At 34.5% G+C, this 18,129-nt stretch overlaps 1 protein-coding gene across 2 annotated transcripts in view; it reads left to right on the forward strand.

Moving 5' to 3' along the window:
* The window catches only part of FSD1L (fibronectin type III and SPRY domain containing 1 like), a 71,173-nt gene that overhangs the window by 13,845 nt on the left and 39,199 nt on the right, over positions 1–18,129 (forward strand). For both annotated transcript variants that reach the window (XM_030293933.1, XM_030293934.1), the window contains exons 2-5: positions 850–945; positions 2,579–2,710; positions 8,421–8,522; positions 18,067–18,089. In XM_030293933.1, coding sequence (XP_030149793.1) covers positions 850–945; positions 2,579–2,710; positions 8,421–8,522; positions 18,067–18,089 — 353 coding nt within the window. The remainder of the gene's footprint in view (positions 1–849; positions 946–2,578; positions 2,711–8,420; positions 8,523–18,066; positions 18,090–18,129) is intronic.

The following is an 18,129-nucleotide window of genomic DNA, read 5'->3' on the forward strand; positions in this document are numbered from 1 at the left end:
TTGTTTGGGTTTGCTGTTACTACCCATGAAGAGTTACTGAACACCTAGACCTGTGCTGTCCAGTGTGACAGTACTTGTCACATGCAGCTATAAAAAGTGAAAATAATTAAAGTTAAAAAAGATAAACTTAGTTCCTCAGTTCTGTCTACATTTCAAGAGCTCATTAGCTTCATATGGCTATTGAGTACTATATGGGACAGCACGTGTATAGGACATATTCATCATAGCATAAGATTTTATTGTACAGCCGTGATCTAGAGAGTATGAAAGATTAAATAACCAAATGTTTTATTTAAGTAGGAAGCATTATCAAAAAGTCTGAGGTATTTGTTACTAAAATTACTTATTTATTATGGTTTTATGACATCTATAAACACTGCAATGAATGTTGCAATTTTAGCTGCAAATTTATTATCGCTTTCATATTTCTAAAATATGTTTTTTATTTTTATAAATTAAATGTCAAATTTTACTGCCTCTTTGCTTTTATTCCTCATATCCTAATATTGTATTAAAAAGTTCCATTTGTTTTTGCAGCATTTAAGGATTTGGTTCTATTCCTTGGCCATGGCCCTACGACCTAAAATAATACCATTGATATTAAATAATATTGATCATTTTTAGTATGAAAGGTGTGGTAGTGATTAAGTTGTACACTAGAAATAAGAGGTTTTAAAACAGTATAAATACATATCTCATCTTTTGTAATTACAGGCCTTTGGAAATTTAACAATTTGAAGTTTTACATTGCTCCTCTTATATATGGTTTGTTTAGAGAATTGTTATGATTTATAATTCTTTCATTAAAATATCATGTTATGTGTTTTTGTTTGTTTATCTTAATCGTAGGAAGCTCTACAAAGGATCATTTCAACTCTGGCAAATAAAAATGATGAAATTCAGAACTTTATTGATACACTAAATCAAACACTAAAAGGAGTTCAGGTATGACTGTTTAAAAAATGTTTTGTTATATGTCACAATGAATGATTGTTGGGCCAAATCAATATAAATAAATATACTCCATGAACTCTAGATTATAAACTAAAGGAGGTGAGAGCAGGGTTTTTAAATGGCATATAAATAAAAAAATGCTTTCCTTACTATTCCTACATTCTCCATGGAAAGGTCAAATAGTAAGGAAAAAAACTCTGGAATTGTAGCTGCTAAGGAATAGTATAGTGCTTACTTTTGACTCTTTCCATTATAGATTTGTCTTTTCTAATTCCAGTTAAGAGCAAATTATATTTCTTCAGAGTACTGGGATGCTAAACATTTCTTTTATGATAAATAGTAGAAGGAAAATGTAGATGGTAAAAGGTCTGCTTATAGAACTGGAAGAAAGTAAAACATAAAACTAAAAAGTAAAGTGCCTAATGAAAAAAATGAATACTTAAGGAAACAGTCCCAGGTTTGGGCAGATAATCCATACTGTACATACTCAAATGTTGATTACTGAGTGGTTAATGTGGGATTAGATTTAGGTCTTTTGCCTACCAGACTGCACATTTCTTTCCCACAACTTGTTCTTGTCACTGTAAATCAATTAGTAAAGTGATTAACACCACTTTTGATAAGACTCTAGTGAGATGATAACTTATTTTTATAAAAATTATAAGCAAAAGTTTGGTTTATGGTATTGCAGTGGATTGTTACATATTAGGTCTCTTAACTGGTGCCAATTCTCTTAATGGAATGATTCATCTAAGTTGAAAAATGCCTAAGATAATTTCTTCTGTCTCATAATTACTGCAAGTGTGGATATTGCTTATCTAGAGATTTCACAGATATTTTAAGTTATTGTTGAAATAGCGTCTTGCTTAATGAGAAGATGAGGAACTCTGGGAAGTTAATAGGCTTGAAATGCTTTATTGATTCTGCCACTGGTAACTACTTGTGTGGCTTTGGGCAAATCACTTTCTGTATTTTAATTCCTAAAATTTAGGAGTTTGACTACAAATTCTAGTCAGAAGATGACTTCTGAGGTTGCTTCAAGCCCTAAAATTCAATGTTTGATAAATCTCTTAAGATCCAATAAGGAATTGCTTGGTCTTTTAAGTTCTGTATATCTTAATGTAAATGCACTGTTGTAGACAACCTGAAAGATTTTAAGATTTACACAAAATTAGTCCCATCCCTGTATGCTCAAACTTCTCCTCAGTTACGGAATCAAAATCTCTGGAATATTTCATTAAAATGCTTCATTGATGATTCTGATGCATGACAAAGAACCACTGGCTTACGGTCTGCCTTGGAACCGGACAAAGGTCTGGACAAAGGTGGCAATCTTAAAACAAACTTTCACATTGTCCTGTGGAAACATTGCTTTAAAAGATGAAGAGGGTATAGGCTAGTTCATAAAAAGTTGCTTAACTCATAGCGTAACTGAGATAGTGCTCTCCGCATTAGCAACCATCTTCTAGGATTTACCTGTTTTTAAAGCCTATGTCAAGTATTAGATTTTGTTGTTTAAATGATGTTAGGCTGAGATGGTTTATAATGTGAGTCTATTCTCTGATAAGTATTTTCAAATGTTTGACAGCTCTTCAGTAAAATCATTGTTTTGTTTATTAAACAGGAAAATTCTTCTAACATACTTTCAGAGTTAGATGAAGAATTTGATAGTTTATATTCTATTTTGGATGAGGTGAAAGAAAGTATGATTAACAGTATCAAGCAGGAACAAGCTCGTAAATCACAAGAGTTACAGGTGAGATCATACAGCATATTTAAATATGAATAATTTAAGTCTATTTAGTACTTGATTTCTTGACAGCAAAAATCAGTGAATTTCTGTGAATAACTACTTTTATGTTAGAGCCCACTTCTCTGAATCCTCTGTCTCTCTCTCTCTGCCCCTCCCCTGCTCACTGTCTTTCTCTCAAAAACAAAAAATAAACATTAAAAAAAAAGTCACTTAATTTTGAGAGAGAGAGAGCAAGTGGGGGAGGGGAAGAGAGAGAGGGAGACACAGAATCTGAAGCAGTCTCTGTGAGGTCAGCGCAGAGCCCTGATGTGGGGCTTGAACTCACAAACTGAGATCATGACCTGAGTGAAATTAAGAATCAGATGCTTAATCAACTGAGCCACCCAGGCAGGCGTCCCTCTTGTTTTTTCTTAATTGTGGTTAAAAACCTAAGATTTACCTTCTTGACTGCTTTTATTTATTTTTGAAAGAGAGAGAGAAAAAGAAGGAGGGTGAGTGGGGGAGGGGCAGAGAGAGAGAATCCCCAGTAGGCTTTGCTATCAGAATGGAGCCCAATACAGGACAAGATCCCATGAGCTGTGAGATCATGACCATGACCTGAAATCAAGAGTCAGATGTTTAACTGACTGAACCATCCAGGCGCACCTCTATTTTATTGTTATTATTATTACTATCATTATTATTTAAATTGAGATGTGACCTATAACATTTTATTAGTTTTATGTGTACAATATAATAATTTGCTATTTATACATATTGCAAAATGACCACCACAGTAAGTCTAGCTGACAGCCATCACCACACATAGTTACAGACTTTTTTTTTCTTGTGATAAGAACTTTTAAGATCTACTCTCTTAGCAGTGTTTAAATATACAGTACAGTAGGGGTACCTGGCTGGCTCAGTTGGTAGAACCTGCAGCTCTTGATCTTGGGGTTGTGAATTTGAGGCCTATGTTGCAAAATGTGCAATATGATATTATTAATTGTATTCACTGTGCTGTACATTACATTCCCAGGACTTATTTTATAACTGGAAATTTGTACCTTTTGACCACCATCACCTATTCATCCATATTTTAAATATTTTTTGGTAGTAGCCATCTTTATTTTTTTTTAATGTTTATTTTATTTTTTTTGAGAGAGACAGAGTGCAAGCAGGGGAGGGGTAGAGAAAGGGGGAAAACACAGACTCTGAAGCAAGGTCCAGGCTGTGAGCTGTCAGAACAGATCCTTTTGCGGGGCTTAAACTCATGAACCGCGAGATCATGACCTAAGCCGATGTTGGATAATTAGCCGTCTGAGTCACCCAGGCACTCCAGTAGTAACCATCTTAATGTATGTGAGATGATATCTCATCGTAGCTTTGATTTGCATCTCTAATGATTAATGATGTTGAGCATCTTTTCATATACTTGTTGCCCATTTGTATGTCTTCTTTGGAGAAATGTTTATTCAGGCCTCCTGCTCATTTTTTAATTGGGTTGTTTTTTGTTGTTGAATTGTAGGAGTTCTTTATATATTCTGGATATTAACCCTTTGTCAGATGTAGGATTTGTAATTATTTTCTACTATCCCGTAGGTTGTCTTTTCACTGTGTTATTTCCTTTATTATGGAGAAATTTTTAAATTTGGTATAGTCCCATTTGTCTCTTTTTGCTTTTGGTGTCATAGTCAAGAATTCATTGCAGACTCAGTGTCATGAAGCTTTTCCTCTGTGTTTTCTCTTATCAGTTTTATAATTTTGGGGCTTGTATTAATTAAGTTCTTTAATCCATTTCGAGTTAATTTTTGTATGTAGTGTTAGGTAAGGGTCTCAGTTCATTCTTTTGCATGTGAGTATCCAGTTTTTCCAGCACCATTTGTCTAAAAAGATTCTGTGGTTTTCTCATTGTGTGGTTTGACATTCTTATCAAAGATCATTTAACTGCGTATGTGTGGGATCCTTTCTGGGCTCTGTATGGGCTCTGGTCTATATGTCTGTCTCTATGCCAGTATCACACTGTCCTGATTACTGTAGCTTTGTAATAAATTTTAAAATCAGAAACTGTGAGTGAGGTCTCCAGCTTGGTTCTTCTTTTTCAGGATTGTTTGGCACTTTGGAGTCCCTTGGGATTCCTTGTGAATTTTAACATGTTTTTTTTCTATTTCTGCAAAAAAGATGCCATGAAATTTTGATAGGGATTGAATTAAATTTGTAGATTGATTTGGGTGGTATAGACACTTTAATAATATTAAGTCTTCCAATTGAGATCATGGGATATCTTTCCATTTATTTGTATCAGCTTTAATTTCTTTCAGCAGTAGTTTTACAGCATTAAATGTATAGGTCTTTTGCCTCCTTAGTTAAGTTTACTTCAGAGTACAGTATTTCATTTTTGGGGTGCCTGGGTGGCTCGGTCAGTTAAGCATTTGACTCCCATTTCAACTCAGGTCATGGTCTCATGGTTCCTGAGATTCTCCCTTCCTCTCTCTGCCCTTCCCCTGCTCAACGCTGTCTCTCAAAATAAATAAATCAACTTAAAAAAGAAAAGAAACTGATTTGAAGTGCTTTGAGGGAGGAAAAGCTTAATTAATAAAGGTAAGAGGGGGTATTTCAGTTAAGAGTTTGGTCAGTTGTTAAGATCATCAAAGTTCAAAAGTTTGGAAGAGTCTTCGAATCGTCTTGAAGCCAAGTCAGTGCCGATTTGGAGGATAGATCTGTATCATTTATGTCATGGCATGTGGGTTTTGATTTTTAGAAGTGTTATTCTTTGGGGTGCCTGGGTGGCTCAGTCGGTTAAGTGTCCAAGTCTTGATTTTGGTTCTGGTCATGGTCTCATGGTTTCGTGAGTTTGAGCTCCACATCAGACTCTGTGCTGACAGTGCGGAGCCTGCTTGGGATTCTCTCTCCCTCTCTCCCTCTCTCCCTCTCTGCCGCTCCCCCACTTGCTCTTTTTTCTCTCTCTCTAAACATAAATAAACTTTAAAAAAAAAAAAAGAAGAGTTCTTTATTAACTCAAGATGTTTGAGATTTTCAGAATGGGGTAATTTCTATCCATTGTGGAGTTTGATTTAAAGTATGTCTTTAAGGGGCGCCTGGGTGGCTTGGTCGGTTGAGCGTCCGACTTTGGCTTAGGTCATGATCTCGCGGTCCGTGAGTTCAAGCCCCGCGTCGGGCTCTGCTGACAGCTCAGAGCCTGGAGCCTGCTTCCGATTCTGTGTCTCCCTCTGTCTCTGCCCCTCCCCTGTTCATGCTCTCTCTCTCTCTGTCTCAAAAATAAATAAACGTAAAAAAATAAATAAATAAATAAAGTATGTCTTTAAGACTTCCAAAAGAAGTGTGATATTTTAATTTCAGAACTTATTTTCTGACAGCCATATACAGAGCTGGATATATGTGTGTACACGTAAAATCTACAGTGCTGTTCTTAGAACGAGCTGCATTTATTGCTCTTGTAAACTATTAAGTTTCTGTTTCTAGTTGTTGACTAAATTGCCATTAATAGAAAATTGGGTTACATAAATTTATTTAAACTCTTTTTCTTATAGTCTCAGATGAACTTTGTTTACTTTGGATTTTGTGAATCTTAATTACATGATAATTTTTTTTTTTTTTTTTTTTGCAACTGAGCTGATGATTCATGGAAGTCTTCCATTAAATTTACATTTGGGCTCTTTTTAAAAGGGATGATTTTACTCTGATTTTTTTGCCAAGTATTCTATCAGATTCATCACTGGCTGTTGAATAACGATGGAGAATTCAGAACATTGCAGAAAATAGAAGCAGAATTCCAAGTACTGTTTCAAAGTGGTCACTACAAGGATGTTAGACAATTTTTCCCTTCCTGTATCATCACTTGAGATCTTCATTTTTTCCAGAGATTCCATTGTTTTCTTTTTTTTTAATCTTACACTTGATTATCCTTTGTAACTCTTAATACTTGCTGTTCCTCAATGCCACAAAAATTTTGGCAATTTTTTGTTTCCTAGGAATAGTGATCTAGGGGAGATCAAGAGATATTGAGGGGACAATACGCTATAAATAAGACTGTGAGTTGTTGAAATATAAGCTTAGTGGACAGAAGTTCATTCTTGAGGATGTTTTTGTATTATGATTCAAAGGAAAAGTTATGGTGATATCAGCCTAATGGTAATTCAAATATTAAAGGTTTATTGGGATAGTTTAAAAAACAAACATTAAAAAGAATCACAACTTGGCTACTGATGCCATTTCCTTCTTTAGTTGGAGACAGTAGAGTATCTCTGTTTTTCCTTTGGGTTCACAAACTCGATAGTATGTTGTTTTCATTAAGATTTTATTAATTCCTCTAAATAACTGACAAGTTATTGCTCTTTAAATTGAATTCCTTTGTACTCTTTTTAACTTCCCTCTTGACTTGAAAGCAAATTTATAGCATTTTCTTAGAATAAGATATTTTATCTTAAACTTTGACCTCAGATTTGATTCTTTTAATGGTTCCTTGAGATATATTCCTTATTCTTTTTGTTATTTCTTACTTTAAAGCTATATTAACTTAGTTTGCCCTAGTGATCCTGTGTAGACCATTTATAGCTACCATTTTGTCCTGTGATTTTGCTTTCATAAAGCTCTCCAACAATTGACATATTTCAAATGGTGGTTTGTTAATTATTCTTTGGAACTCATAAGAGTTTTACTCCTAGAAGGAGTAGTATTTTTAGTAGATTGTGGTTGGGTTCTTAGAATAATACATGAAAACCTATTTTAACCCAAAATATGGTAAAACTATTCTACTTTTCCAAAGTTAAAATATGACACATCCAGAAACTAAGAAAATTAGCCATAGTTTATCTTTAGTGCTGATCTTAAGGGAAACCTAAGTAGATTTGAATATGGAATAGATAGTAATAGATATTAATATTCTGAAGAAAAATCTTGAGTACGTTAAAAACTTAGAAATATATCTGTTTCTTTGTTTAAAGGTATCACTAACAATAGTTTTTCATGACTGGGCTTAGTTTTAGACCACAAATGATAGAATGGAAGAGAACTAAGAAAGACTTGAAATTAATACATCACCATAACAGAGCACATCACTGTAACAGTTACCATCTTTTGTTCCTCTTTATTCTTTTTGAAATCTTGGCAATTCCATTTGTGATTCCTGTGTTACCCAATTTTGGAAACTATAAATTATCATTTATGGTAGTATGTATTATTTGAGTAATGTGATAAATGGAATATTAAAATTATGCTCAACTGAATGTACCTTTAACTTAATTAATAAACTTTAGTTTAAATTGTTAAATATTATCAAGAAATTTAGTCTTCATTTATAGAGGATGCTGTCTGCAGATGAATTATTTTGATATTTTAATTTAAATTGTTGATAGTTAACTAAATTGTTGATAGTTTTCTGATTACCTTGATTGAGAAGAATCTTAAGTGAATTTGACCCCAACTTTTTATAACTGCTTTATTTTCTCTTGTGTTTTTAAATGATGGGTATATCTATATCTGTATGCAGTTAAGCTATTTTGAATAAATTATGGAAAGATGTTAAGTACAATGTATTAAAATAATTACAATTTCTTACATATATGACTAGTGATTATGTTGCTTTAACACCTCTCTAAAATATTTTTGTTCAATTTTTGCTATTCAAATTGTAAGTTCATTATAACAATATACAGTTAAGATCCTCATGGAAATAGGAAATTTGTTTTAAAGATTTATTTTTATTATTTTTTAGAGTCAGCTCAGTCAATGTAATAATGCCTTGGAGAACTCAGAAGAACTACTAGAATTTGCAACACGGTCATTAGATCTAAAGGAACCTGAAGAATTTTCAAAGGTACCAAAAAGCCAGCCAAAAAACTAAACCACTTAAATAGGAAAGTTTTGTTTAAAAAAAAAAATGGTGCTTTCCCTTTCAATTTTGGATTTATTCAGCTATTTCTAATTCTAAAAAAGTCTTTATGGAGGGCGCCTGGGTGGCTCAATCAGTTGGACATCCAGCTCTTGATTTCAGCTCAGGTCATGATCCCAGGGTCATGGGACTGATCCCCATGTTGGGCTCTGTGCTGATTGTGGAGCCTGCTTGGGATTCTCTCTCTCCCTCTGCCCCTCTCTTCCACTCACATGTTCTCTCTTGCTCAAAAATTAAAAATAAATAAATAAGTAAATAAATAGGCTTGGAATTTCTTAAGTAAATTGCTGTATATTTATGTATTCCAAAGCAGACACCCAGATGTGTCTTTGGAGTCAAGAACAAATTACTTAATTTCTCTTTAATGCTCTATTCAGATGAATCAAGTTATTTTCTTTTTCTTTTTAAAAAAAATTTTTTTTTAATGTTTTTATTTATCTTTGAAGGAGAGAGACAGAGCATGAGCGGGGGAAGAGCAGAGAGAGAGGGAGACACAGAATTTGAAGCAGGCTCCAGGATCTAAGCTGTCAGCACAGAGCCCTATGCGGGGCTCGAACTCATGAACTGTGAGATCATTACCTGAGCTGAAGTCGGATGCTTAACCGACTGAGCCACCCAGGCGCCCCTATTTTCTTTTTCAGTTACATCCCTACTGGTTATTTATTTTAAGGGTACTTGTGTTTTTTACCTTTGTTATAAGTATTTTTTGACTTAGGAAAGAAGATTAATATTGCTATTAACATTGTTCAAAATCTAGTTTTGTATTCCTTCTATGAGCTGATTGGGAAAACATCACTTGATGCAGATGAGCACTGTAACCTAGTGAAATTTGTTATTAAATCTGTTATTAAATGTCCCACTGTTTAGTGTAATTGTTTGAATGTTTTGTTAACATATGATGATGTAGGTTCTTTTTTTTAAGTTTATTTATTTATTTAGAGAGAGAGCACGCACACAAGAGCAAGGGAGGGGCAGAGAGAGATGGAGAGAGAGAATCCCAAGCAGGCTCTGCACTGTCAGTGTGGAGCTTGATGTGGGGCTCGAACTCACGAACCTGTGAAATCATGGCCTGAGCTGAAATCAAGAGTAGGATGCTTAACCGACTGAGCCAGCCAGGTGCCCCCAAAATGTAGGATCTTACTTGAAGGGTATGTTTGGTATGAAATATAAGCAGTAGAATAATAAGACTGTTAATGTTTTAACCTAGATCCTGGTATTTAGGAGATTCTGATTTCTAGATTATAATTTTTATTTTAAGTTGGGTCATTTTTAAATGATTACCAAGTTATCAAGTCAAATACACTGTATTTGATGTAGAATAAGGATGTAGAATATATTAAAAAAAGGTGTGAGAAAAGTGGGAACTTGAGCTATATAATTAGTAAAATATATACTATGTAGGAATTTTATCAAGATAAGATATTTGAATTTGATATTTTCTTGGTCTTTGTGGAGTATGTAGTGAAAACTGCATTAGCACGGTTTTATAATCCATTTTTTGTCCATCTAATATTTTAATTTCATGATTTTTCTCTGAATTTGAAGGTAGAAAAAACTTCCTTGAGAAGATAACATTTTAGTGGTTTACATCCCTTGCATTTTGAAAATGAATTTTAAAAATAGATTACTTCTAATAAAATGAATACAAACATTCTTTTGCTGTAAATCTGTGAATTACTTAATTCTTGAATTTGGAGGTAGATTGTAAGTAGGTTCATCTTTGCATTTGGTAGGACTTGCTATATAAAGGAATTATGAGGGAAATGTATCATACTTTAAAGTACTTTAAAAATATATATACATCACCTTTGCAGAGGATGTTTATGGGATAACCTCAAATATCTGGAACATAGCCAAAAAATTTACGGAAAGCAAAAAGTATCTGAGTTATCAAAGTTAGTGTCATAGAGTTCATGGGCAGGAAATAATATTCTTTTTTCATGATAGTTTCTTAGAATCTGGTGACTATTATATACATGGCGCTAGTAAATTTTTAGTTTTTTCTTCAGTTTCCTAGTTGTTAACAGAGTCCCCTTCTAGTGGAGTGAGGTAGTTATAAATGACAAGCATAATCATAGCAGCAAGAACTAACAGCCTGAGAGTGAGGAAGAAGATAGGAAAACAGTAAAATATAGACAAAAGTACTCAAAAACAACTTGAACCCAGTTGCATTTAAGTAGGGACGGACGCTTGGGAAAACTGTGATCAAGTTTGTTTCTTCCAAGTTTCTCTTTCCACTATTTTCTGAGTCCTTTCCCCTTGCTCTCAAAGGCTGCTGTTTCCTCCTTTTTTCCTTTGTCATAACTTTGTTAAAACTTATTCCCAGATGATTGTAAATTGGGAAGGTTCTGATAAATCCAATTGTGGTTTAAACATATTTTTTTAATGTTCCATGTTGCTTCTTATTTTATTATTTTGGTTTTTCAGCATTGTGCAGTATTGCTTAATTGCTTAACCCAATTGGAAATGTGATGAAATAAATTATTTGTCATTGTTTTGTACCTAAAAATCTGAGTTTATTGTTCAAGAAAAATGCTTAACTGAGAGTTGTTTGTGATTATTTTCTTAGTACATCCAAATAGTATCCAAATAATAGTTTGATTCCAAGTCACAAACCAAGTTCACTTTTCTAATCAGCTGCGTGGACTATAGATAAGCTTGCCTCAAACACCTAATTGCTGACAGAATAGGGAAGATGACTTAAAAGATTAATTATTGGGCTAGCACTATATTGTTAGATATTTGGGAAAATAAATTCTTTTAAGGTATACTGTTTATGAATATCCCATATTAAAGTGATTAAATCAGATTAATTTGAATAGCTCGTGGGCACAAAAAATCATAGGCTGAAATCCAGCCCCTGAGTCTTTTTAGACTTCATTATTTTCAAAAAGAGTACTTTAAGTACTAACATTTAAATGATCATGTTGCAGTACCTCAGCAGTACCTGAATATGAAGCTATGCTATTTACCAGCATTAGAAAATCTGAAAATGAATGAGTAAAAATGGCACAAATGGAAAAGGATATTGGAACATACTTTCATTAATTTTTTAAAATTTGGCATTACAAATTTGTTTTATTTTCATTAACTGTTTTTAATTGTTAGAGGTTTGCTTGATATGAATATATGAAGAAGGCTCACAAGCAAATGAAATTTGGATCATTTCCTTTATTTCTGGATGGACAAGTAGCCAAAACCTCACCAAACCTGGCTTCTCTGCTAATAGCTGGTCTGCAGAGCATTGCTTGGATCCTTTGGCAAAATTAATATTTCTGTTCCCCCATCCCTAAATTTGGAACTTGAATTCTACTTATGAAAAGAGCTGAGTCTGTGGGGCAGTTTCCAAGTCACTAACCATCCAGTTCATTATCTTGCCACACATAACCCAATTTGTTAGACTAGAAGGGAGGGAATGGGTACCTGTACATGGAACCTTCAGTGGAATAAAAAGTACAGGGTGGGGTGAAAGGGGAACAGTGTCTTCTGCATTTGATCTTAGACGAAAAGGGAGAATGGATTTTGTGTATTTCCCACTTCAGACTCATAGTAACTCGCCATTGGCATATTGTTCAGTCGGTGTCAGCCTTGACCACTGGGTAGAACAAATAAGGAGAAGGGTAGAAGCTGAGTGTGTTTTCAAGGGAACAGGAGTATTAGCAGAAGTGCTTTCTGTGGGTTGAAGTCAGGAATGCTGAGAGAGGAAAGAATCTTTACCAAAAGCGTGAATATTTCAGTTATGAAGGCAATTTAAAAACAAATATAAATATTTGTTAAGAATGGCCAAACTGTGGGTGCCTGGATGGCTCAGTCAGTCAAGCATCTGACTCTTGATCTCAGCTCAGGTGTTGGTCTCAGGGGTTGTGAGTTCAAGCCCTACATTGGGCTTCACACTGGGTGTGAAGCCTACTTTAAAAAATTTTTCAATAGAATAGCCCAAACTGTAATTTTTCACCTTATTTCATTTCTGGGCATTTATGTCTTATGTGCTTAGTCATAGAACAGATGTATGCAGTACTGTATTAAAAATTTATTTCAAGTTATTTACTGTAGCTTTGTGAAAAAGGCTTAAATGATCATATTTTAGTTCTTTTTATAAACAGATAAGGATATGTATCGAAAATATAAAACTTTTAATATATGGTTTCAACTGGTGTGCAGTAGTTTTGTTTTTTTTTTTTTAAAGCTAGTATTTTTGCTTAGAGGAAAATAGCATCTCTTTTCATTTTCTCTTTCATTCTTTGGAGCCATCTCTTTTTCATTTTCTTGGAGTCCCTTTCATTTCCCAGGTTATTCCTTAATATGGTATTTTTGGGGTGAGGGTAGGAGTCTCAATTATATATTATAAACAGTATTGGGAAAGTATTAAATGTTTGCCCCTTAGTCATTTTCAGATTGTCTCAAGAAAACATTACAAAATTATGTTTCCCAAATCTAATGGGAAAATCTGTTTTATACTAAAACAATGTGAATGAACATATAGACAAGACTTGAAAAGTTTCTTGGTGTTGTGTGGCATTCAGAGTGTTACCAGGAACTCTACTGGACTCTACTGCAAATCAAAATAAAGATAAATCCTGTCAGGCAAATGCTAGTTTTGAAATCTAGCTTTTGCTAGATTCATCATTTTGACAGCATGAGTGTATTTTTCTCTATTGTTATTCAGAAACAGATATACAGTTGGCCCTTAAACAAGATAGGAGCTATGAGCACCAACCTCCACATAGTTTAAAATCCATGTATGACTTTTTTTTTAATGTTTTATTTATTTTTGAGACAGAGAGAGACAGAGCATGAACGGGGGAGGGCCAGAGAGAGAGGGAGACACAGAATCTGAAGCAGGCTCCAGGCTCTGAGCTGTCAGCACAGAGCCCGACGCGGGGCTCAAACTCATGGACTGTGAGATCATGACCTGAGCCGAAGTCGGACACTTAACCGACTGAGCCACCCAGGCGCCCCTCCATGTGTGACTTTTGACTCACCCAAAACTTAACTACTCATAGCCTACTGTTGACCAGAACCCATACCTATAGCATAGTTGATTAATGTATATTTTGTGTGTTATGTGTATTATATGCTGAATTCTTAAAGTAAGCTAGAGAAAAGAAAATGTTACTAAGAAAATCATAAGGAAAAGAAAACACATTTACAGCACTATGCTGTAAACAACCTATATATAAGTGGGCCATGTAGTTCAAAGCCTGTGTTGTTCAAGGGTCAACTGTATTCTTATTTTTGTTGCTTTTTATTAATGTTCTGATTTTAACTAACTTTTCCCTAGTGGCCTCTTCATTTTAGTCTGTATTTCAGAGAATTCGATTGTTGAAGTGTTTAATTTGGATAATTTTTTAAAAGTTATGTGAAAATAAGATGGCTTAGATGAACTTTTGGGGTTCGAAGATACTTTAGTGCTCATCACCTTATAGATGAGGTAACTGAATCCTAAACGAGTTAAGTAACTTGTTGGTTCATGTGGTGTGAAACTCAGATCTCTTAAACCTTGGTCTCAGACTGCATATTTTTTACTGATGAATTTCAAAACTTTTGCTGAGTGGAAGAAATTTGAAAATCTCAAATTTTGTTCTTTTCGGGTAAATGATTCATTGAGTACAATAAGCAAGATCTAAAATTTTTATTTTATTTCCATTTTAACTGTTTAGAAAATACTATTCAATTAGCTGCTCCACAGTTGAATTATTTTAGGGTACTTTGTATCTAACATCTTCCTATAAAAATAGAAAAATGAGGATATTAAAAAGAAATACAGAAACAATAAGATCTTAACTTTCAGAGTGCTTGATAAATTCATGGAAGAAAATAGTTTCTGTATGTACTTATAGCAGATTAAAACCAAGAGAGATTGAGAAAGATCTGGTTTAACTTCTTTGTATCTAATTGGTAATTATGAAGAACCATTTGCAATTACTCCTATTTATACTCTTATTACAGTTCTATTTAAAGAAGTTTGGTCTCAGGTGATAGATTCCTATAACTGATCAGGATTGTAAGATTTATTTTGAAAACAATTAATTGAGAGGTGGAGGAAGAGATTGGGAGAGAAAGGAGCCATATCTGAAGGCAATAAAGTGAAGTGTTGGCAAGGATTTCAATAAAAGATTGAAATAGAAATAGTTATTGAAATTGAAAACAGTGGTATTGAGCAAGGTAATATGGCTAATACTTCTTGAAGGCTTTCTAAAAATATACAGTGCCATTACCCCAAAATCTGAAGATTCACTGAGGCCTGTTCATAATTCACTAAGTGGAATTCTGTAGATGCAAATAAATGTGTTAGAGATAGAGCAATGGTAAATTCTGAAATCGTTTGGTACTTGGTAAGCAGAGATGTTTAATTGACAGAATGCATCACTCTTGAAAGAGGAATCAGACAGCATAGTAATGTGTGTCTTTTGGATAGATTTCTGCTTTGGGAGAAGAAATTCCAGAAAAAAATTAAACAATTTTCCAATTTAAGATGTTTCTTGAAATTGGGCCCTTTAGAGAAGTATCTTCAGAATATGAGACTTTCTCCCCTTTTTTATCACACAGAGTAACTTTTTCAACCCCTTCTGCATTTACACAGTGTATGTACTGTTAAATTCGAACCTAAATGAAAGAGGAAATGCTGAGTCTTCAGTTTGATCACCTGGGTATGTTTATGTGTAAATACACAAGACAATTTTTCCAACATTATTTGGCTTTTCACGTATTCCTTTTCTGGTTTGCCACAAGTAATCTAGTACATTAAATGATAACAAGAAAGCTTTACATGCGTGTGCACATGCATGCACTTGCACAGACACACTAAAAAAATGGCACCGTTACTAAATTAAGTAACTCTAGACACAAAATTGAATCACTATGGTCAGTTTAAAAGACACAGTATTGAGGGCGCCTGGCTGGCTCCATCAGTAGAGCATGCAAATCTTAATCTCAGGCTCGTGAGTTTGAGCCCCACTTTGGGTATAGAGATTAAAGAAAATTGTTGTAGGGAAATTAAACATATATATTGCATAGTGTTCTTGAAAGATGAAACAAAATCTTAGTTTATTTTTTAAAAAAAGATAGTAATTGTCTTCAGATTGTTGGGTTCTTTGAGAGTGACAGGTAAGTAACATTTCTCTAACCAAGTTCTAAACCAGTTGGGAAATAAGAGAAGACAGTAAAGCTGATAAACCAAATACCAACAAAACAATACTGGAGAATTTGGCTTATATCAACGAGTAAGCTTTCTAATACTGAATCCTAGAGTTAGACTTGCCCACCTAGGTATAGTCAATACAAGTTCTGTGTGTGTGTGAGAGAGAGCCTGTTTCTGTCAAACTTCCTGCATAGAGGCAAAGAACAGAATATATGTTCTCAGTAGGCAAGCAAGTTGCCAGAAAGAGGAAAAGTAACTGAGCTACTTATTTCTAGTTTCTCCTTTCAAACTCATCTCAGATTAAGTCCTTTCACCTCACCTGGAGGAAGAAATAAAGGGAGTCTAGGGGTAATGGTAGTGGCACTTATCCATATTTAAAGAAACAAGAGGATTCTCCTCTTTCTCTCCTCTGACATTTATATTAAAATCTTTGGTTTGTAATTCTAGCTGTAATGACAGTGGTTTTTAAAAATCATTGTAATTGACTTTCTTAACATTTCTTGTTCCTAATACCAAGGTAGTATCATGACTTGAGACACATATCAGTGCCACCTAATTGGGTTGTTTCCTGCAGAATGCAGGACTTGGAAAGTCTCTTTAGAAACTTATTAAGGACTAAAATGTCTTTTTGGTTTTAAATTTTTTAAATGTTTATTAATTTTTTTTTTTTTTTTTTAAATTTTTTTTTTTCAACGTTTATTTATTTTTGGGACAGAGAGAGACAGAGCATGAACGGGGGAGGGGCAGAGAGAGAGAGGGAGACACAGAATCAGAAACAGGCTCCGAGCCATCAGCCCAGAGCCTGACGCGGGGCTCGAACTCACGAGTGCGAGATCGTGACCTGGCTGAAGTCGGACGCTTAACCGACTGCGCCACCCAGGCGCCCCAAATGTTTATTAATTTTTGAAAGAGAGACAGAACACAAGCAGGGGAGGGACAGAGAGGGAGGGAGACACAGAATCCAAAGCAGGCTCCAGGCTCCAGGCTGTCAGCACAGAGCCCGACGCAGGGCTCAAATCCATGATCTATGAGATCATGACCTGAGCCCAAGTTGGATGTTTAACTGAATAAGCCACCCAGGCACCCCAGGACTAAAATTCCTTGATAAAGGGAAGAGAATGATTAGTATACAGGTCTCACAGTTGATTCTGGTAGTGCTGGTAATGTGTCATATGCTGATGTCCTAAATGTTCTGGTTTTTTGTGTAGAAAGATATTCAGACCAGAATATTTTGGATGGGTATAAAAATGACCAATACCAAATAAGAACAGTATTAGAACTGAAGAGGAGAGGCAGCAGAAGCATTGCTATATACATCAAATTAGTGTTCAACTAAATTGAATAACTGTTAGTATTGCCATGTGCCAGGCGTTATGCAAGGCCTAGGATTAGAGTGTAGAGCAAAACAGCTATAGTTTACATTGGATGTATTATTGTTAATTATGGTGGTCAGTGTGGGGGAAAAAAACTTTTGTTAAATATATTACATTCTATGTAAATGTGAAGGGGACAGCAGTTTTTGTGTGTATTTTTCATTGTTTTTCTGTATACTCTATAGCATCAAGTGATAGCTCTTTCTTTCCTAAACTTGTGTTAGCATTCTCAAAAAAAAAAAACAAAAACTAAAAAAACCCAAACATATCTCATGCATAGTAGGTTTTAGTTAGTAGCTTCTGTATCATCTCAGGGAAAGACCCTATTGCTACAAGTATTTCTCTGGTTTCTCCTTGTCTGAATTTTTGTCATTACAACTTTACTCTTTTGGATAAAGGATTGTAGAACTGCAGCCCAGTTTTATATGTTAGCAGGCAAGCTCTCAAAATACAAAGTCTTTGCCCAGGGAAGGCATATAGAGAAAACTTGGAACAACCATGATGAAATGGTGAAAGATCACTGAAGAAAAATTGGAGAACAGATTTGACATGTATAAGAAAACCATTAGATTGCATAGAAATGTGTGCCCCATGAAGGAGATTGATTGTTCTAGTTGAAGAGTGTCAGACTGAATGCAAGTGGAGGTGTGCTTTGATAATCTTAAGGTAAGGAAAAACATTTATAGTCATCTGGAATTAGTTTGAAGTGTTAAATTTTCCTCCTTTTAAGGTGACTTATATGGGGTCTGGATTTTTTTTTTTTTACTATAATTCTAACATCACGTTGTGCAAGCTGATATGAACTGTACAGATTTCCTGTAATACATGTTTTGATGACTGTGAAACTAATCTATTCCAGGGTTTATATCCTAACTTTTCTTGCATGTCACTGCCATTGAAACTTGCATGAAAAACACTAACTGCCTTCTTTCTCTTCTCCCTGATTTGCTTCAAGGCTGCCAGACAGATCAAGGATAGGTATGGTATACAACCTACATTTTTATATGTGTCAATATTG

The sequence above is a fragment of the Lynx canadensis genome, chromosome D4 (genome assembly GCF_007474595.2).
Source record: "Lynx canadensis isolate LIC74 chromosome D4, mLynCan4.pri.v2, whole genome shotgun sequence".
NCBI lineage: Eukaryota > Metazoa > Chordata > Mammalia > Carnivora > Felidae > Lynx > Lynx canadensis.